This window comes from Astatotilapia calliptera, chromosome 2 (genome assembly GCF_900246225.1).
Source record: "Astatotilapia calliptera chromosome 2, fAstCal1.2, whole genome shotgun sequence".
Classification (NCBI taxonomy): domain Eukaryota; kingdom Metazoa; phylum Chordata; class Actinopteri; order Cichliformes; family Cichlidae; genus Astatotilapia; species Astatotilapia calliptera.
The window spans coordinates 28869548-28891099 of NC_039303.1; the positions used below are offsets into that span (position 1 = coordinate 28869548).

General features: G+C 39.3%; 2 protein-coding genes across 5 annotated transcripts; one reads left to right on the plus strand and one right to left on the minus strand.

Moving 5' to 3' along the window:
• Window positions 1–3194: 3194 nt before the first annotated feature.
• Window positions 3195–9709, minus strand: LOC113036391 (arylsulfatase I-like). 4 transcript variants are annotated; one of them, XM_026192730.1, is made up of 6 exons: window positions 9208–9709; window positions 6115–8545; window positions 5076–5216; window positions 4599–4988; window positions 3586–3690; window positions 3195–3463 (listed from the first exon to the last, which is right to left on the minus strand). In XM_026192730.1, exons 1-2 carry the CDS (start codon window positions 9519–9521, stop codon window positions 7147–7149), a joined length of 1713 nt encoding a protein of 570 aa, XP_026048515.1. In that variant the 5' UTR covers window positions 9522–9709; the 3' UTR covers window positions 3195–3463; window positions 3586–3690; window positions 4599–4988; window positions 5076–5216; window positions 6115–7146. The 4 variants fall into 4 exon arrangements, with proteins under 4 accessions (XP_026048515.1, XP_026048522.1, XP_026048510.1 ...); XM_026192737.1 differs by having other exon boundaries at window positions 3586–3687; window positions 5076–5220; XM_026192725.1 differs by having other exon boundaries at window positions 5076–5220.
• A 6549-nt stretch (window positions 9710–16258) lies between these two features.
• On the plus strand, window positions 16259–21539 carry LOC113028373 (nucleolar and coiled-body phosphoprotein 1-like). Its single transcript, XM_026178589.1, has 8 exons — window positions 16259–16507; window positions 17546–17598; window positions 17701–17744; window positions 18109–18155; window positions 18244–18418; window positions 19326–20525; window positions 20603–20703; window positions 20806–21539. Exons 1-8 carry the CDS (start codon window positions 16400–16402, stop codon window positions 20842–20844), a joined length of 1767 nt encoding a protein of 588 aa, XP_026034374.1. The 5' UTR covers window positions 16259–16399; the 3' UTR covers window positions 20845–21539.
• Window positions 21540–21552: the final 13 nt, after the last annotated feature.

Below are 21552 nucleotides of genomic sequence, written 5' to 3' on the forward strand. Positions count from 1 at the left end.
TTGTTGTTGTTTGGAGTCTTTAACACTCCCTGAGTCCAGGAGAAGCTGAGCAGAGGCTCCTCTCCACGCCTCAGCCTGACCACCTGTTTCTCATCAGCCTCATTTACAACCTGCATTTAAGGTCCCACTTGAGCTTGAGCAAATCTGCCAGATTGTCTGCTTCCTTAGTAGAAGCAGACATACACATTACATGCACATTACAAACACACTGTTAAAGTGTAGGTGTAAAAAAAAAATTAGAAATGTAGTAACAATGTAGTAAAATAATTATAAAATGACATCTAGCTCAGTTCAACTTTTAGAAAACAAAAGAATAAATGATACATTTTTATCTAATATGTAAGTTTGCCAAAAACTGTAAAAAAAAAGATCTGTGAATAAAACTGAGGAATTTTTAACTATTGTTTTTTAACAAGATGATGACAGTACAACTAGCAAAATTATCAACAATTGCTAAGTAAACCAGGAATCATGTCTTCTTTATGCAATATCAAATGCAATAGTCACATATCTGATTGTGATAAAGCTGAGTGGTCATTGCTGTTGTAGCTTAAGTAGTAGTAGCAGCTTAAGAAAATTGATCTTTGTCATCGTTTAGTGTGTTAACACAGTCAGCAACAGCTTCCAACAGCATCCTGTTAGCGATCAACTTCTGAGGAGGATGTGTAAAAACTTTGACCAAGAGTAGCATTATTATGTGCATCACACTTCTTTCTCTGAAATTCAAAAAAGCAGTTGTCTCTTTGCTTCGTCTTTGAATTAACAAGAACTGGACATTGGACAGTATTGGACCCAGGATTTAGAATTCTTAGTTTGTATTCTTCAGGTTAGGATTTTCTTTATATTTTCTTATCATAGTCGAGGTCTCTAGTCTTACTTATTGTTTATTTGAAATCTAATTAGGAAAATGGAGATACACAACAGTAAATAAGAACTGTAATCCAGGATGTGATAAAAGTGGTGATAAAGTTCTAAAGAAGTGAGCTTTGATAAAAAGTTGAATCTCCAAGTCGAATTTTTGAGACAAATTAAATATTTTACCGAGGTTCTTTTGGGGGGTCTAAGCTGATGGTTAATGGCATTAAAAACCAGGATTTCAGCTTTAAGGGTGACATCATTATGTGAAAGCCAAGTTTCAGCCTCAGGGCCTTATAGAAGAGGACCAGTTTGTCAGATATGGAACCGATTTAGAGCAGCGCTCGGATGCCAAAGCATTGCTCAAGACATAAATTATTATTTTAAGGTCCACTATATCAAATGTATCAATTCATACAAGCAGAGCTGAAAAGTACAGGCTCTTTGCTGTGAAACAATTTAAACAGCAGCTGGTGGAAAATGTGTTGTGGTTAAGTTTAAAAAAAAAACGTTGACCTTTTCCTGCTCGGTTTTTGGTTTTGTTGTTCTACTTTTTGGTAGGTGGAGGGTTATACAAGTACAATTTTAAACGCAACGCCTTTAAAAACCAATAGAGGGAAACCTCACACCTACCCATATGTATACCGAATCAGTCATAATCATATTACGTAATAAGGTATTACTGAATTTTTATTGTTAGTTGTGCACTGTATTTGAAATGTTCACTGACATTTGTTATCCACTGGCACCAGTTCCAGTTGAGCCACAGAAAGCTTTCACTTGACGTCATAATTAATTCAAATTCAGCTGCAAGTAATAATTATAGTGAGTTTGTTGTCATGATCCTGAGTCGTTGGCCCAGCGATTTGAGTTTATTCTAGTTTCATGAGTCTTTCCTTGCATAAGGAAGACGATTTAAGTTTGTTTTGTACAGTTTAGTTCCTTTATTGAGTTTATTTGTATTTCTAGTTTCTTTTTTTTTAGGTTCCTTTTGTACCTTTGATTCGTTCCTGTGTCTCCTCTGAGAGTTAGTCGTGCCCTTTGTATTTATCTGTTTCCTTAGTCTTGTCTGTGTCTCCTCCCTCTGCTCCCTGTTTTTAGTCAGTCTGGGTCTCAGTGTGGGTTTCTCGTGTCTTCCTGTTTTGTTTTGATAGTCACGTGTCCTGTGTCCATCACGTTCAGTTGTTTGCTGTCTCGCCAGTTAGATCATGTCCAGCCCTGTTTCCCAGGTGTTTCCCCTCTGCACTTATTCCCTTTGTATAAATTGTCTGCATTTCCTTCTGTTTCTTGTCGTGATTTCTCTTATCCTCCACGTCTGTGTGCGTGCCATCTGCTTAATATATCTCACTTTAGTTTCCTTATGAGTTCCTTGGTTAGCATATTTGGTAATTCAGCAAAAAAGCTACATTTCAGTTTAGTTTTGCCTGTGAGACTACATTTGGGTTCTCAACTCTGGCTGCTTCACACAGTTACATGACAGTTGTATTTATATGACATTTTGTTTTTGATAGCATAGAATAGTCATTCTCAAAGCCAAATAACACAACACAAAGCATGACCTCAAAATATATGCAGTGATTATACTTGATACAGTATCTGTTGCATGTTTCAAAGAAGTGCGAAGGACACACCTTAAACCACTCATCACCTTAAACCCATCTGCAGCTTGTTTTTTCCTGTCTACTTTCCTGTTAGCAATCAGTTGTAGATAAGTGAATGGATGAACTCAAAAAGACATCACCACATGTAATTTTAAAAATATTAGTTGAAATTTGAAAAATTTTCTCTTCATTCTTTTATTTACTTTATTTAAAGGCCACTGTGCTGACATGAAGTGTTGCAGCAATCAAAAAACTGGAATCTCAGCACTTCAGATTTTTGATATATTTTCTGCAGTTCCGTGTTCTGAGATTCCATGTTAAGTTTTGCCATACAAGGAGTGATTTTCATTGTAAACAGTTACTACAGTTTGAAGGAAGTGAAACATGTCAACATACAAACCACAGGCATGCCTGCAGCATCTTCCACAAAATCTCATTTTGATCTGTTATTTCTTTTGATTTTATCCTGCCCCATTTGCCTACAGTCACATACAGTCCTGTCAGTTATAACAGTTTTAGCTTTTAAACTATTAATTTTTTTTATCACATGTTTATTCAGTGAAAGAAACATATGAGTTAAATGACAAATTTAAAAAAAACTTTAAGAAATCAAAAGGTTTAATATACCTTTTATTATATTTCTAGCTAATGCTATACATAAAAAAAATTACATTGAAATTTTGATTTATTTATTTATTTTTTTTACTTTAGTGTTGCATAATCAGGCTTCAGACAGGCTTTAGAAATGAACATTTTAATCATCTACATAAATTTTTTGGATCAATTTCCATTCTGTTTTATTTATATTTCACCAAATCACAATTACAGTTGCTTCAATGTGCAATATATTGTACAGTAAAGACCATACAAAAACCCTTACAGACAAAACCCCAACAAGTCTTTTTCAGTATGTACAAGTATAAAATGAAAATATCACAGTCACCTCCTGATTTCTTTTTGAGGTCAGCTCAGTCATCTTGTTGCTTAAAGTACAGGAGCACGTGAACCTGTAAAAATATAGAAAAGATACAGCAGAACAAACACTTTTTAACTTCCCCATCCAATTATGTTATTCAGTGAATGATGCAGTTGCTTATTGAGCATTGTTGATCATGAGACAGCATGTTACCTTGTTTACGATGGTTAATTTCTCTACACGCAAAACAGCATGACACTGCTATCAGGAGAAATGCCAGTACACAACAGGCTATGACCAGGTAAAGACACTTGTCTGCTGAGGGAAGATCACAGTGATAACAATTAGAAATTTATTTAAGTGTTCAACGTAAATGTCACTGTATTTGCAACATAGAAGATCCCAACATGAAACAAGTCAGTTTGTTATGAGGCTGAGGTATCAGATTACAGATATAAAAACATAATGAATCCTAGACATTTTTCTTAGCTACCATTATGCAGTTTGGATCATGGCTGAATACTTCATTAATTGATCTTGATACATGTATCAAGAACCCGAGGTTATGTTTCTTCCAAGATCTTTACTTCTTGACAGTTCCAGATTCACATTTGTTCTTATCTTTTATTCCTTTTCATTTGTTCTGTGAAACACTTAGTTAAGAAAAGTGTTATGTAGATAAAGTTTATTGCTCTGACTGTGATTATTTGCTAACTCCCACTAAACCACACCAGAGGTATAGTGTTAGACACTGAAGAAAAACCACACTGACAACTTCTGTTAAACCACCTGTTTCCTGTCATAAAACCACACCTACTACAACACATCCATTTCACAGCTTAATGTGCTCATATAGTGCAGCTAGTAATAATCAGTGACCAAGTGGAAAGTTTTAGTGTGCCTTTTAAGTTTAGGTGGTAGTTACTGAGAAATAAAAAGATAACTAAATTGTGGTATGAACAGCTGCCCTTGTGTGGCTAAAATAACTGACAATACCAACAGATACAAAAATGTTGTATCAACAAATATTCTGTTCATTCTTCTCAAGAAATCGAAAACATTAAACAACATGATACATTTGCATGTCTCTGCATTTTCTCTGTTTCATCTTCTATCATTAGTTGCACAAGAGATGTGTACTGTGTTTAATAGTTCTACTCCCACATGCTTACATTTCTGATTAACTGTATAATAATATTAAAAATATAAAATCATGAGTAAGTTACCTTCGAAGTTCCAGAGTGCCTTGCCTTCAAAGTTTCCATTGCCTTTAACATCCAGGGTGAAATTAATGTTTTTCTCTTGGACTCCATTTGAATTAAAGACCTCAATGCTGTATTGACCTGAGTCACTCCTCCTCACGTTTGTGATCTTGATTGTCCCGTTGTTGATTATAAATGTTAGTCTGTTGTTAAATTCCTTGTCTGTTGTTGTTGTTTTTCCTTTCTTCATATTGAACACAGTTTTTGTCTCAGTGGGAAGCACCTTCGAACACTGCAGTTGACAGCCATTAGCATCAGTCATCACTTGGATATATACAGTTTCTTCAAGAAGAGGAGAGCATGGACATGTGCTCGTCCTGAGGTCACAAGTAGTCTCATCAACTGGAACCAGAGCTGGAAAAGATGCATTCAAAAGAACATGAGTGGAAATAATTCACATTACAAATGTAAATGTTTGGCATCTTGTGAGGATGATCTTACCATGAGTTCCCGCTGCCATTAGCACAAGAATAAGAAACTGCTCCATGCTTTTTATTCACCCACGCTGTGGTTTTAATGTTTTAAAATGAATCTAGAAAATTTTGGACACATCCGGGTGTAAATCTGCTGTGAACCTCAGCCCTAACTGACAGGAAACAGTAAACGGGAGATGATATAGGCAGGGTATTTTCACAGGGGCAGGAAATAAAGTGATTCACTTTCCTTGCCAACACAAAGAGAACTGAGACAGGCTGCTGTACTGAACTGATCTTAAGAAATATTTACCACATATGAACAAATATGTTCTCCTCTCTGTTGTAATTGCATGTGAAAACTTGAATCTAAACAACACTGGGAACTGCAGTCACACTTTCAGAACAGTCAGCCACACGTGGTACGTTGGTTACCACAGATAGTGTGACAAAGAGCAAACCAAAACTAAAGTGACAAATTAAGTCACCGATAGTCCAGAAGCTTCTGTGAAGAGAACTTTATTGTTTAACAGTCTTTACAGGGTGTGCAGGAGAGATGTCTTTTTCTGTTTGTAGGTTTGCATAAGTTTGCTTTCCAAAAAGGAAGAGAAATGAAAGATATAGAACAAATAAAATGCAGACAACCTGGTTAAAAGCACCACGCGAAAAGGATGCAAATCTTTGCCACAATATGAAACTGTGAGGCAATGTTCTCCAGATAATATTAAAACACAGAATCCTCTTATCCAACAAAGGAGGCTGAATTCAATATGAAAAATCATGATTTTTTTGACTCACAAGTATTTGGGTAAAGAAAACAAATTCAAATGATACAGAGTTTTATGTGAATAAGTTTGTAATAGCACAATAAACTTTAAAAAGTAAATATCAAATAGTCACTATGAACATAGTAACATTAAACATTGCAGCTCTGCACAGGTGGAAGCAAGCTTTACAATTCTTCACTTACTCTTAATTAAGGTTAGTAAGCAAGAGGAGTGATGGAGAACAGAATAAGAAGAATAAAAATGATCATTAGAAAAGAAGAATGTACATTGCTTACTTACATTTTAATGGACGCACACAACAGGACAGGCTAAGGCAGTAACACACATATAATCACTCAACTGGAACTGAGAAAACCCATCTGTGTGAAAAAAAAAAAAGAACCTACATCGGTAGTTCCTGTATTACAGCAGAGATGGAAGCTACCACTCTTATAGGGGTGCAGTAAACCTGTGCGAATAGTACGGGGCTTTTAAACACACTGAAGCTACTTTGACTTTTGTTTTGCATGCTTCCTCCTACCCTGCTCTAAAAATAGAAGAAACAGCTATGTCTGTACATGCATGTCCACCAGCATATATGTGCCCGGCTGGGCATCTCATCACTTTTTATTCTGGCACAATGAGGCAAACAAGCCTGTTTTTTAAAACATATTGCTATGTTGCTTTGTACTGGTTTTTGCTAAAGTCCTTGCAATCGTTCAAGCTCATCGTGAATAGCTGTGACAAATGAAGAAGGAAGCCCTCTTCTAATATTCAGTGGAACAGGTAGCTGCTATAAAAAGTACAGAACAGCACAAAAAGAATCTGATGTGTACAGAAACAAAGAATATTCTTCCGGTAGAAAATATGTAAATACAATAATCCAGAGGCTAATTTAATGAAGGAAATAATGTCTACAATTAATGTCACATTGCCACAGAGGTAGTCATCATTTACATTAATCAAAGCTAGAAAGCTTCTGATGATTCCACCTTGTCATTCTTGTCAAGTACACAGATTTTGAGTTTGTAAAACAACCCTTACCTGTGCAACAGTAAACACACTAGCACCTGTAAAATGGAATTCGCTCATGTGTTTTTGAAGCTTATAATGTTCACTTTTGCAAAACAAACACTTGTAATTGAGATACAAACAAATTAATAATGAAAACATCACCAATCGGTTATTCTTACAGAAATCGAACATGCACCTGCAGCTACAGCTCGATCTTGCAGAAACCTGGCCCATGAGTGAGAACACATCTTCAGATGTTCTCTCAACTAAAGTAGCACCTCTTCATTAAACCAGTGATTTTCTTTTGGTTGTGTTCTCCTATACTATGTTAGACATGATCCGAGTTTTTAGTTTCCCGAAAAATGACCTGCTTTTGGATAGCTTTAGCTTCTTCTTCCAATCCATGCTTTTTTTCTGGAAAAAACTGCCCCAGTTGTCCTCCTCCTCATCTCCTACCCAAGGGACCCAGGCACCTCCATTCAGATAGGGGTCAGCCCGCGGATCCTCTGATGGGTACCTCACAGGCACTGCAGTGCGATTGTAGTACACCAGTCTGGCAAGCAGCTGCTTCACAACATCCGGTCTCTGCTCAGAAAGGTCATAACGTTCATAGGGGTCCCCGGAGATGTTAAAAAGCCACACTGTTTTTCGAGGACGTGTGTGACGCTCCTGCTTCCACCAGCTACTGGGGAAACCTGGAAGTATTTGTGGTGGAATCCAGTCTCCATAACCAGGGTCTCCTGTCAGAAGTTTCCAATCTCCAGCTCGTATGGAGGCCTGAATGGCTGTATTCCAAATGCCATATCCTTTCTGCAGGGAGCCAGTGTGTGCATGGTTATACAGAGGGTCGATGTTGTGCAGGATTTCCAGCCTAGGTGATTCTTTTCCTTCACTGATGGCCTCCCACACATTATACCCATCAACCCCCTCAGTGAGGGACTCATCACCACCTGCTAATCCCACTAATGTGGGATACCAATCAGTAATGTGCACCAGTGATTTGCTCACCCTCCTCTTTTTCCTTAACAGAGGGCTGTGGACGAATCCCAGACCCCGGATGCCACCTTCCCAGTAGGTTCCTTTACGTCCTCTAAGAGGCCAGTTACTTCCACCAGACAAGGGCTGACCTCCATTGTCTGTAGAGAAAATGATGACACTGTTCTGATAGTATCCATACTTGCGGAGAGCGTATGTTATATTACGAACCGCTTCATCTACAGCTGACACCATAGCAGCATACTTCCTGCGTGCCACATTTTCCAGCCCAAGGTAGGGGTAGATGTACTCATCTGGATATTGTAAGGGTGTGTGAACAGCTTGGAAGGAGAGGAAGATGAACAGCGGTTGGGATTGAGGATCATGGGTTGCCAGGATCTTGCGTACTCTCCTTGTGTACAGATGCGTGGAGTATTTTCCACTCTGACCCCAGGCAACTGACTCCCCCTCATGGAGATCAAAGCCACACAGCCCAGAGCCATCACAGCCATCATAGGTGTAGTAGTTAACACTCCCCGTTAAGGATCCAAAGTATGTGTCAAAGCCACGGCGAGTGGGTAAGCACTCCTTCTTATAGAACCCCAAGTGCCACTTCCCTACCATGTGGGTGGAGTAGCCGAGTTCCTGTAGCCTCTGAGGGAGCGTGACCTGGTCAAAAGGCAGGCAGTTAGGCTGGCGAGGTCGGATGATGGAGTGCTGAAGACCAGTGTGGATTTGGTACCTGCAGAATTTAAGATTAAGAAAATATTTAAAAGGAAAAATATATTGTTTGCATTTAGGGATAAGATTCGTTTTTGAGGTTGCATATCTTTTGGGCGCAATAATAAAGGAGGGAAATCTGATATCAAGACAGCCTTAATCCATATCATCCAATCACATCCAACAGGTTAAACAGAAATGTGAATAAGAGGGGTTGTAAAGAGGTTTAGAAAAATAGAACAGGGAGAAGGAGACTGCCCTGTTTTTCTCAAACAGGTTATGGTGATTGGCATGAAGATACACTCCAGATTTGTGTCTGTTTATATTTGTATGCCAGTCAAAACACAGACAGAAGGCTGTGTAATAGCAAGCACATCTTTTACATCCTTTTTCTTTAATTGGAAATATATAGTCGGAAATCACATGTTTGGACCTGATTGATAGCTTTGAAACATAAAAGCTGTACACTTTCTAGATTTGCCATTATCTCTAGAAGAGTGGTCTTGGTTCCACTGTCCCCATGCATTCAAATACAAGCTCACAAAACAGGAAGCTGCTTTAAAATCCAGTAGTTTAATTCATCAGGCAGCAGTTACATCTATGTTAAACATCAGTATGGTCTAATTCTAGGAATACAAAGCATTTATTTTAAATAAGGAGCAGTCCAGTCACAGGACACTTTACCTGCCAGTGATGAATTGACTTCTGGATGGGGTGCAGATGGGCTGGATGTAATAATTCTCCAGCTTCACGCCATCCGCAGCCAGTTTATCCAGCACCGGTGTCCTGATGTCTGAGCTATGATAGCCAATGTCATTGAACCCCTGGTCATCTGTCATAATGAAAATAATATGAGGGGGTTGAGGGACAGGAAATCTGCCAATAAAAGGTTTTTCTGGATCGTTTTCCACCTGGTTAGGGCTCATCAGATCCCAGGTCAGGTACCCGAGGCTCAGCAGGCTCATCATGGAGAAACCGGTGAGAGCTGTCGTTGCCATGGTTCCTGTGACGCTTTAAATTACTTAAGCTTGCTTGTATTTAGTAAGCTGGCGCTAAATAACAATGCAGTGAGACTCAGGGTTAAAAAAAAATCCCCTCATAAGGTGTTGCAAGTAACCCCTTGTACACTTGAATGGCAGTTAAGCAACCTAAAACTAAGAAAAGCTACACCTCCAGCCTCGCTGAATCTCCAAACACTTTCTGCCACCTTTGAAAGCATTCCACTTTTCCAAGTGTTCCTGTTAACCCCGCCCAGTTGCCTTGCTGCCTCACTGAAATAATATCAGCCCCTACTGACCCCACTGCCAAAGAAAATACAGTATTTCTACTACATCCAGGTGTTAATGGAGAGTTTACATCTCACATTAGTGATACTTCTGCTGAATTTGGACATTGTGCTGCATTATTCTAGATATTAATGTAGCTTTGTTGGTCTTTGACTGTAAAAAATAGCTTTAAAAACATACTTAGTACTCAAAATAATTGCATCATAGACTCTCCTCTTCATTTGTGCTCCATCATGATCATCATTTCAATATGCCACCCTATAAACTTCAGAAAACCTTAGAAAGCAAGAGCAATATCTCCCCATCTGACCTGGTTAAAACACAGTTGACAGAGGGTCTACAGAAAAAAAAACACCATGTGTGGGGGAGATTTGAGTCTCAGGGTGGCTGTGGGGCCCTACAGACACAGGTCTCCACTCTACTCTGTACTGCACTCACAAACACTCTTATTTTTCCTGCTGTTTCTGCGCACTGCAGACCCTACGAGAGAGACAGAACAGACTTCTCTGACTCTGATAACATCTCCAGCTGGGTGTCATGGAAGCACTTTACAAATCATCCAGTGGGTCAACAGAAAGCAGCAGGACTGCACAGCCTCACCCACAGCTCCTGGAGGTATTTCTCCACAGTATCTGCACTGTAGATCACCATCATGATACAGGTTCACTTTGACTGGGAACAGTGGAATAGCTGTAGAGAACAGCTAAAAATCAGACTATAAAAAGTAGAAAATAATTAATCTAACATACATTGGGTATTTGCCTGTCACTGTGAATCACAAGTGTTTTTGAGCTCTGGTGCTGTTGAAGCTAGGATCAGGCTTCATTTCATAGCAGAGCTAAAAGCACAAAGTGATTGACGCTGTTCCCTTCAGGGCCGTCTCCTTGCGAAACACTGCACAGTTTCCACTGAACATTGCACTCCTTCTTGAGGTCCTTCATTGGCAAAAATGGCAACAATGCAATTCTGGGAAACAGGGCGATTTTACAGGGAATCAAATTTGAAAAATAAGGCTGGTGGTTAATATTTCTTTTGCTTTAAATCTTGAATATAATGAATACTTCATGGTCACCAACGTCAAATGTGGCTAGCAGACAAAAATAAACTGATATACTGAAGCGAGGAGTTGGTCAACATAGTGAGATGTAAAACATCACACCTTGCAAGTGTTGATATTGAGGTTTGTGGGCATGGAGGTCGTGGGGTGCAAAAGGAAGAATGACCCCGCCCCCCAAAAGAGTATAAAGCTGAGGTTGATGGGCATGTTTGTCTTGAAGCAGGAAAGGCATCTTTAGAGCGGAGCTTTAGACTTTATGACAGAACAAACAGAGAAAGAGGGAGGAAAAGGGACCTGAAGTTTTATACGATCATGTTTATTCTCGTGCTGTTCTAGAGGGAATACATTACATATCATGATTGTGATATTACTGCTTTTCCTCAAAAGTATGCAAAAAATTAGAGGAAAGAGAGTTTCCTGGTCTTTGGGCAGCCACACTTATGAGATGTGACTCATCTGTTTTCTGCCGCTCAGAGCTGTAACTGCGGCAGCTCGCCAGGCTGACAACAACTCTGCTCACATCCAAGACCACAATGCAAACAACACGTATACGAACACTCACGTCTATCACATCCACAAATATTAACAGAGCCACGTCCCCAGAGACCCGACAGACTCTGAAGTCTAAAAAGACTGTGATAGGCCAATACCACAGATATATTCTTGCTCGCCTTCCACATTTGCTCTTTCTTTTGTGGATTGTCATATTGCCAAAATAATTTCACCACGAACGCAAGGCTAAGCCACAAAATGGTTTGATGACAGTATTTACAGAATGAGTAACCTTACAATGCACCAGTAATAGAATATCACGGACCCTGAATAAACATCGTGCTCGGTTTCTGGAGGTTATTTTTAAAGTTATTTGTTTGTTTTAACTTATGTTAGGCTCGTGTTTTTAAAAAATGTAAATAAAAATGGAATTTCTTAATATCCTCGTAAACCGCAGCTGTCTATTTCCAGTAAGCGGTCATTTCAGGCATGTTAAAAAAGGTCACTCTGCTTTAAGAAACCACTCATTCTGAGTTGTTGCTGTGGGAGTTAAATTTCACATTCTCAGACACTTATTTCACTATTTTAGTTATTGATTAACCAATTAAACTTGTTATGTGGTAACAACCTTTAAATCTGCTACATGGGAATTTCTCAGACTGAGATTTAATTGTGTTCACTGGCTGTTCATTACCCTCCTAATTTGCCAATTTCTTCCAGAGGATGTGAGCAAAGTGCTGTGAAGTAGGCTATCATAAATTTAACAACACTTCATTTTCCTACCCCGTAATTAACAGTGGAGCCATAAAACAGAATCCAGTTTCTTTAAGGATTTCTTAGCTTGAGCTGGAGAAAACCATTCATAAAGTTATAAATAGCAATGGTAGCTTTTGCTGGTACAGGTAGTTTTCAGCTCCTGTCTTGCTTCTGTGGTTTTTGCCTCTCTGTCACGTAAAGAGTAAATCAATAGCAGACCCACCCTAAAAGATTTGGATTTAGTAACACAAAATTATACTTTCACAGCATTTTCTCATCTTTACATCCCTGTCCAAACCGGTTCCAAGCAGGATTTTAAGGCCTTGAGAAATCCGACAATGAGTTTAAAGGGAAGTAGAGACGGCTGTGCCGGTCGGCAGCAGATGTTGGCTTTGGCTAAAGAAAGTGGTGCTGTTACTGAATACGGCTGCTCTGCTTCACTAGGAACACTACCCCCTTTCTAATCAATGCAGCCCTGCCGGTAAACCTCCACATTACCCCCACCTCTCACCCCAATTTTCTAATCTGAGTAAGACTGGATGGAACTGTTCTTTTTCCTCCTGTGTGCCAACTCTGAGGCAAAACTTGTACTTCAGCATGCTCAGCTTGTCATCTCTCCACTTTATACAATAGAAGCCTTGTTTCAGAATTTACTAAAAATGGCTTTTTCATCTTTTATCAATCTTTCAGCTACAGGTCATTTATTTGGGAGCAAAGTAAAGGCCAAAGACGCTTCCTCTCTCAGGTGAGTTTCATAAACAGTCCTCGACAACAACCAGGACCTACATACAGTTATATTAGCTATTCAAATGCAGAGAGAAGTAACTGAATAAGAGCACTGTAGATAAGAAAGTAGGGAGGTTAGTATGGTTAATTTGCGTAGGTTTTGACTCAGTTTACAAGTTACACAGAAGAAAAGAACTGTATTTACCAAAAAACAGGAACAGCGTTTAGATTCTGCTAACAGCATTATTATTGCCTCAGTTTCTCTTTGTGAACTTGTGTGGTTGCCTTTTACAGTGTAGTAGTTACCATGTCACAAGATCTGTCCCAGAATCAAGTGTTTAAGACTGATAACTTTAATTTCTAACTCAAATAAAGAGTAAACATTTCTTAGATTTCCTCTGTCTGGTGGGGTTTTAAAGTCCACATATCAGCCCTCAGCAGGTGGAAATCAGAGGAAGGGCTCAAACACATGGCCTTGGCCGTCGCTGAAGGTGTGTTTGATTTGGCTCATGTGGAGCTCCGGCAGCACCTGGTTGGCAAGGCTAGGCATAGCAGTTCATTAGGACCCTCCTGCAAAGCCCCTTGGATATACATCATAAGGGACTCGTTGAAGAATCCCTAAGGAGAGGGTGTTAAAAAAAAGTATAGCTCAGTTATGCTATTTTTTATTCTTTTATATATTTATTAATCACATGTGCGTAAGTGTTTCCACTTAACCAGTTTTACTGTTGTGCCAGTGTGGCAGCGATGACAGGTTGTGGCACCCAGACCTTGCCGTCTATAGCGGGTAATTAAATGGAGAGTGAGCACAGATGTGAGCTGTTAAATGTGTCCAGCGTAATTTATTTCCTGTGAAACAGGCTGCCATTTACAAGTGTAGCCTGTACAAATACTGCAGTCATTTTACAGAAACGTGCCATCAAAGCCGAGGGGAGCGTACTACTTTTTTTTCCTTGTGTTCAAGGATGTCTTTTGGTCCTCCCTCAAGCAGTAACTTTAGCTAAAATCCATTTTCTTACACTCGTCAATACCCAGTTTAATATATTGGAATGTTTGTTTGGAGTAAACATGAGCAAATTAAATATTACATTTTCTTTGCTCACTTTTAAATATTACAAATTAAAATTGTTTTTCTTCCACAAAACTTTGGTGGTCTGTCCCATCAACACTCTAAGAATGGGAGCTGAGTCAGCCTCATAACCTGCGCGTTGTCCAAACCAAATGTGTGTGTGTGTGTGTGTGTGTGTGTGTGTGTGTGTGTGTGTGTGTGTGTGTGTGTGTGTGTGTATGAGTGTGAGAGTGTGAGAGTGAGAGAGAAGAGTATGAGGGGTAGCAAGCTTGTGGAAGATGGTGAAATCAAGCTCAGTGAGACCCACTGAGTGCTGACGTTGAGCTTGGACTACACACTGCTTTCCTTTTCTGGTTTTCCCTGATGAATGAGTCTCTTTCAGCTGCCTTGCTCTTACTGACCCCCTGCTTACCCAATACTCTCCTTTAGTTTGACCTAAGATCTCACCGCCAGCTTTCTCAGATCTTTTCACTGGCAGCATGTACCCATGCCCAATCACCATTAATGTCCTCCCACACCAAAGCAAAAAGTTAGACTTATATCCAAATACACCTGATAGAGTTGACTGACCTTTCTGGCAGTTTCTGGGATATTTCTGACTTGTTCACTTGCTTGAATAGCTTGTGGATTGTCTGGCTATGTGGATGGGTAATGGGTTTGTTTTTTTCGAACATGTGATTAAAAAAGAGAACTGAGTCAAGAAACCTAGAGCCACAAGAGCGAGCTAACAGAGACATAAAGGGTAGGTGTATTTTAAGACTTACAGTTATGTTTCCTGAATATGAGCAGGCAGTTTATGTTGGCTCTCACAGTTCATTTCTTGCCTTTTAACATATATGCCGAGGTGGATTTTGGTCTCTACAAATGTCCCGCTTTTACATATTTGTAAGGTTTGAGAACATCTCAACAGAGGGACAGGGTCTGTTACAATAGAGACACACATATACAGTCACTTCATGGGTACATCTGTTCAACTGCTTATAAACACAAATATCTAAATATAAGCCAATCACATGTGATCAACTCAAGATGAAGATGAAGATGCAGAAGTGCATCTCTGAATGCACAGCCGGTTAAACCCTAAAGCAGATGGGCTACAGCAGCAGAAGACCGCAGCAGGTGCAACTCCTGTTAATTATGACCAGGAAATTGAAACGTTGCTTCACATATGCTAACTGAACAATCCCAATTATTTTATTGCAACATTCAGATAGTAGATAGCTGAATTTGGCAAAATTTAGTAACGATGTGTGCATTGTTGCTGTCCCTTCATACCCAAAGTGTACCCATTTCGTGATGGCTACTTCCAGCAGGATAACACACTATGCCGCAAAGCTCAAATAATATGAAAGGGGTTTCTTGAACATCACAGTGAGTTCACTGTAGTGAAATGGCCTCCGGTCACCAGATCTCAATCCAATAAAGCACCCTTATGGGGTGTGGTGGAACAGGAGTGTCACACTGTGGATATCCAACCAAAATAATCTGTAGCAACTGTGGGATGATATCATGTCGATATGGCCCAAATTCTCAGAAAAATGTTTCTAGCATCTTGATAAATCTATGCCTGTTCTGCAGGAAAAAGGAAGTGGTGGGTGAATGTAACAGACAAAAGAGATCAAGCTTATCACACTATGCAGAACGCAAACGATCTTTTACACTGAAGACAAAGACTTATTACACAGCATGTTTTATCTGCTTCTACATGCAACATGCAGACAGTTGCACAGCGGAAGGAGCAATTGAAAGCAACCAGTTGTACACTTGGTGCTTTTAAGTAGTAGCTATAAAAAGACATTGCCCACTAGAAGCATGCCATGCCACAAAGCTGTCATATTGTTTGTTTGCTTTATATTAAAAGTGTTTATAGTAGCTGAACTGTAATGATAGAAGGGCAGATCAGATGTCTGCATTTTACCGGTAGAATCAGAGTAAATTTCCAGAACATCATTTATAAAATATGATTCGTCCACATCATGAAAATCATCCCCTCTTTGGGTAAAACTGAGCCTAAACTGGCCCGAATATAAGATAGTTAAAGGCAGATAGCAAAACACAAATATAAAAAGAAAATGATTTGGTTTAAATGGTTCAATACTAATGTCAGTTTTCATTATAACATGGCTTTAAAATGCGGTGAAAAGACAGCTGAAAAAACCTCTGACACACATATGACTAACAGACTATATAAACTACTTTCCGTTATTAGCCCCTAATCGAAATGCATTGTGTACACAGGTTAAGTTTTCATTTGAATGCGTGATATTTTTGCGCGGACCGCTGACAGCGTTGCTACGCCCCGCTTACTACATCTCCCATAGTGCATTGCAGCGGTAGGAAATAATCACATCCTTGGGTCAGAGTTCAAAATGGTAACATGCGGGTTTCAGAAGCTGCAACTCTGAGCATCATGAGGATACTTTTAATATGAAAATACCACTTGCGTTAGCTTAGCCTTAGTTTGATTAATCCTTTTTTCGTTTCTCGAATATGTCCGTGAACGCATCAAAGCACGAGCTGATCCAGCTGATCTACCGCCACTTGAAGGAGCATGGTTATCGCTCAGCTGCAGATGAGCTACAGAGGCACAGCCCACAGGTCAACATTGTTCACCACACACACACACACATATCAACTGCAACTGTTACAATGTTTCAAATGCTGCTCCTGTGCTGTGCAATAAACCCCCTCTACTCACACCTCATGAAATTCCACAAAAAAACATTTTCTGAAGTGTGGACGGGGAAGAACGTTTGCTCAATTAAATCTCCCCATTTTTCGTAACAACTAGACTGCTACGTGTTTCTATTTTTCTGCATAAACATAGTTGTGTGTGTATATATAACTTTAAAGATCGTAAGATCCAAGAAATGTATCCTCCCCTTGCTGTGAGCTAAAACGAGCTCAATGTTAGGACTTATATACCACTTAAAAAAAAGTGGTGTGTGAGTGGGCCAACTTCTTGTTGCGTTCAATACTTGCCTAGACTAAGAACGTAACACTTGAAAGGCTTTCACCTTGTATAGACCTCTGTAAGAGGGACTGTGGCTGGAGGAAAGACAGAAAAAGTCAGATTAGTTTTAAAGGTAATCAAGTCCTTGACATAAAAAATACCATCAGTTAGACTCTACTCACCAAGAGCTTCCACCCAAAGTGGCTCAAATAGGATGTAGCATATGGCCAATTTAAATGAGTGGGGAGAGTGTGCGGCCAGGAAAAGCTGTTTGTGGTAAAGTCTAAGAAAAAAGCCCAGAGATTTGTATAAGTGCAGTCATTGCAAATGTAATACAGACCAAGAAGGCTTGTTGATTTTTCTTCCCCAAATGAGAACCATTTGGTCCCTCCACAGGTTTTTGAATTTGTAAATATTCCACAAAATGTAGTAGACTTTGTCCTTTTCTGTAAACGTGTTTATTATTCTAGTTTATTCATTTGTAATGAACTCAAGTCCTTCCTAACCACCTTCTTGGGGTCTGCTTTCATTCAAATTTGACACATAACCATAACAATGGCATGTTTTTATGTCTTTATATGCTGACATCTCCTTCAGACTACTGTACCATGTCCAAGAAATACTCCCACTGTATATTTCAAACTTCTTAATAAGTTGTAACATTTAATTTTGATTTTCTACAGGGGGAGACCAAAATATCAGTATCACTACTCGACATCTACACATCATGGTTGAAGTAAGGATGATTTCTTAGTGCTTTTCAGAAGCAACGCCCACTGGGTTAGATGTCTCATTTTGTAATAGCTTGGATACTAACTATTTTTTTTATTCCTGACAGTAACCCAAAAAATTCAGCAGATCAAGGAAGGACTCCAACTAAAGGTTCATATTTTTCTTTTTCTTTGTTAAATACAAATTAAATTAGAAAGCTGAAGTTGGATCTGAGATACTACATTTGTTTATTTGTGTATATGTGTGTCCTGATCCAGCTGTTCATGCTTACAAAATTCTTAAGCAAGATTTGGAACTTCTGTACATTAGTTTGCTTTGAGTATTTTCATCTTACACCTGTACCCAAACATTCACACTCCTAACAACCTCCAATCAGATTCAAGATGAGGGCGACAGCTTAGTGAAAAAACTGACATATCAGAGAATGCAGCTCGGTTTGTAGCAGTAAACTCTTTGAGGCCAGAGGTTGGCGTATTTGAATGCATTTTAACACATTTGCACTTTTTATGTTTAGCAAAGTCTACAACATCAAAAAAGAAAAAGGACACAACTGCAAAAAAGGTGAATTTTTATTTTGTTTTAATTTCTTTTCGTGGCAGTTCTTGGACTATACCAACCACGCTAATCCTTCTTTTTCTTTTTTTCCCAGTCTGTTCCAGCAAACAAGAAAAAAACTGAGGGAAAAGCTGCAAAAAAAGTCACAGGTGAGAAGAAATCAAAGAGCCGAACACCAGACAAAGTTGTGACTGCCGGTGCAGATGATTCAGACTCTGACAGCAGTCTGGATGTGGAGAAGTGGAAGAAACTGCTCCAACAGATGACAGGTGAGTCACTGAATGCATTATTCATGGGCGAGCGTGTCAAGGATGAGGTGATGAAAAGAATCCTAGAAAAATGAAGAGGGGGTTATGAGTGGACAATAAAGTGACCAAAGCCAGGCTAGAAATATTTGACTTGCCCAAAACACCTCACTTAAGGAGCAACCAGGGCACATCCAGTTTAGATACCTCAAACATTTCACATCAAATGAACCATATCTAAAAAAAGAATCCCATCTGCCCCTCTCAGAAGGAGCGGTTATTTGCACAGTAACTTTAGGATATTTTTCCCTTAATGTAATGAAATTATTTTCAGTTGCAGGCTGTCAGCGCACACGTGGGTGAGTTTTATCTTTTTTCCAACAAGTTTGATCTGTTAGAGATCCAATCAGATGAAATTAGGCTTGTTAGAAGAGGGGTCCTTAACGTGGTCTGAGCTAACATAACCTGTTTCAGGAAAAGACTGTATTTTATATTTCAAATAAGATTTTATTGAAATGAGAATCATGCAAAGATACTCTAATGCAGGTTCTGAATTAAAGTGTAAAGCTGGAAATAAGCAAAATATGTCTCATTTGAGCTAAGCGCGCTATTGAGAGACTGAGATGTAGCATTCAGGCGAGGTGTTCATGGTGGAAGGAGTCTAAACTCAGGTGGAATAAACTGTGGAGGGTGTGGAAAATGTACAAAGTGATGGAAGATGAAGGGAAAGCTTGGTCCCTCCACTTAATGAGAGAAAGACAACCACCAGACAGTGCAGCACCACCCATGAACAACCTCACCATGGAAAAGAGTGATTTCATCCAAACAGAGCTGTGTACAGTTACTGTTTGCTCGCTGTTTATGTTTTCTTTTAGGCATTTGTTCCACCATGCACAGTTTGATGTTTTTACTGGGTTTTCTCTGTCCACAGATGCCGACATAGTCAAGATGAATGCCATCAATGCCCTGGACTCCTCTGCTCCTCAACCCCCGAAAAAGAGAGTCAGGAAACCCCGGGCTAAGGCTCCGGCGAAACCTGGAACCCCAGTTAAACCGAGTAACGGGACAGTGAAACACAATGACGAAGGTGGCGAGAAACATGTGACTGAAAAAAAAGCAAAGACGAGCTCGACCGAGAAGAATGTGACAAAAAATGTGACTTCTGTCACCTCAAGCACTCCGAGCCAAAAGCAAAACCTCTCATCTCCAGCGGACAAACAAATAAAAAAGGACAGAGAAACTGCAACTCCCAGTGAACAAACAACTGATGACAGAACATCTGAGCCCAAGAAGAAGAAGAAAAAGAAGGAGAAAATTGCAGACAAGGAGGAAAAGAATGAGACGGGTGAAGATGGAAAAGAGGAATGTGGCGAAGAGACGAGAAAGACCAAAGACACGAAGCAGGAGGAGGCTAAAAAAACTCCGAAGGTGAATAAAAAAGCAAAAGAAACCAAAGATGATGCTGAAAGAAATGAGACAGTCACGACTGAGACAAACACAAGAGGGAACGCTGATGAGAAAACCCTTTCAGAGTCAACGGTACAAGAAAAGAAACAAAAGAAGAAGAAGAAAGAGAAGGCTGGTAGTGAGGGAAGTTTGGCACAGACTGGAAATTCTGAGCAGGTATCTGAGGAAGTGAAAAATAACAAAGAGAGCAAACAGGAAGAAAACAACCAAACCTCAGAGCACATAGCAGAAGAAAAGAAAGCCAAGAAGAAAAAAAAGAAGAAAACAGAAAGTGAGGAAAATTCATTGACGTTTGCAAGTGAAAGCATTTCAAAGCAAAAAGCTGAAGACATAGAAAATAATACAGAGCAAAAAACTGAAGAAATTGAGACTTTAGAGCAGACGTCTACAGAAAAGAAGGCAAAGAAGAGGAAAAGGGACCTTCTTAATGGTGAGGAAAATCCAGAACAAGTACTGCAGGAAAAGAAATCGAAGAAGAAGAAAAAAGAAAAAGCTGATGAAGAAAGAGAGCAGGTAGTTGAGGATATAATAGATAATAAGGTAGAGGAAACAACAGAGCAGGTCAAGAGTGTCAAGAAGAAAAAGAAAAATAATCCCGCCAACACAGAGCCGCTGCCTCCACCTGACGTAGAGGCAACGAGTTCTCAAACGGAGAAGAAGAGAAGTGAGTAAACAACCCACATATAGCTTAAAAACATGTAATTTGATGGTTTTGTAAAATTGCTTTGCATTTGTCCTCAGAAAAAAGCAAATTGAAATCAGCCGACATCCCAGAAATACCTGTAGATTCAATCCAAGACGGCATGGCAACAGAAACCGCCTCAAGCGACTCCCACAAAAAGGTATCACGCTACTTAGAAAACAAATCTCGACGCTACTTAGAAAACAAATGTGTCCAGTCTCAACGTTGGCGGATCCTAACCCTCATGTCCGTCTCTCCACAGAAGAAGAAGAAATCATCAAAGAATCATCAAGATGTGTGACTCGTCATCCCGCAGACCCAGAGGACGAGGGTCACATCACGTCCTCCGATTTCCGATCATGTACACTGATCATATATCAGTAGTTAGAATATGACTTAAAACTTTAAAGATCCGTCGTTTATATTTTTGCTACATTTTTATCTTTTTATGGGTTTTGGGTTTGTGTTTTTTTACTTAAGTGTTTCTACGGTAGCTGCCATTTTCACGGCACGCGCATTTCGTGGTTGTTTTGGGGAACTGATGATCACCTGTTGAAATATTTCTGCCTCATAGTGAAATTCAGATGGGGTTTAATTGAGTAACGTCTGTTTTTATAAACATGGATTCTGTTTTGCTCTCAGGAATTTCCCTCGTGATAATCCTGAGCTAGGTTCTCTAAACCACCTTTCATATTTTTATGCAGATTTAAGTTGTAAAATGAAGTGAAACTGTGTGATTCTGATTAAGAGGTTTACTCCTGTCCTATAGCTGTCTTTTGGTATTTCGTTAAAAAAAATTACACACTTTTTTTTAACCAGATGTATATTTATTCAAATTGACATGTCAGCTGTTCTATCGTGGGAAAGGAGGGGAAATTCTATGTGTGTGATGAGCATTATTTTTTAAAGTTTTAAATGTTTGATATAAATTTTCTTATATAGATTGTATATTATGCTTTTAATACAAATTAAACACCATAGTTTTTTTTGTTTTTATCAACTGTACCCG

Coding starts and splice junctions, on each gene's coding strand:
- LOC113028373 (XM_026178589.1), top strand. CDS start 16,400: ATGTCCGTGAACGCATCAAAGCACGAGCTGATCCAGCTGATCTACCGC. Junction 17,599..17,700: donor ATCTACACATCATGGTTGAA/GTAAGGATGATT, acceptor TATTCCTGACAG/TAACCCAAAAAATTCAGCAG. Junction 20,526..20,602: donor TCAAACGGAGAAGAAGAGAA/GTGAGTAAACAA, acceptor ATTTGTCCTCAG/AAAAAAGCAAATTGAAATCA.
- LOC113036391 (XM_026192746.1), bottom strand. CDS start 9,521: ATGGCAACGACAGCTCTCACCGGTTTCTCCATGATGAGCCTGCTGAGC. Junction 8,546..9,207: donor AGTCAATTCATCACTGGCAG/GTAAAGTGTCCT, acceptor TAAATTCTGCAG/GTACCAAATCCACACTGGTC.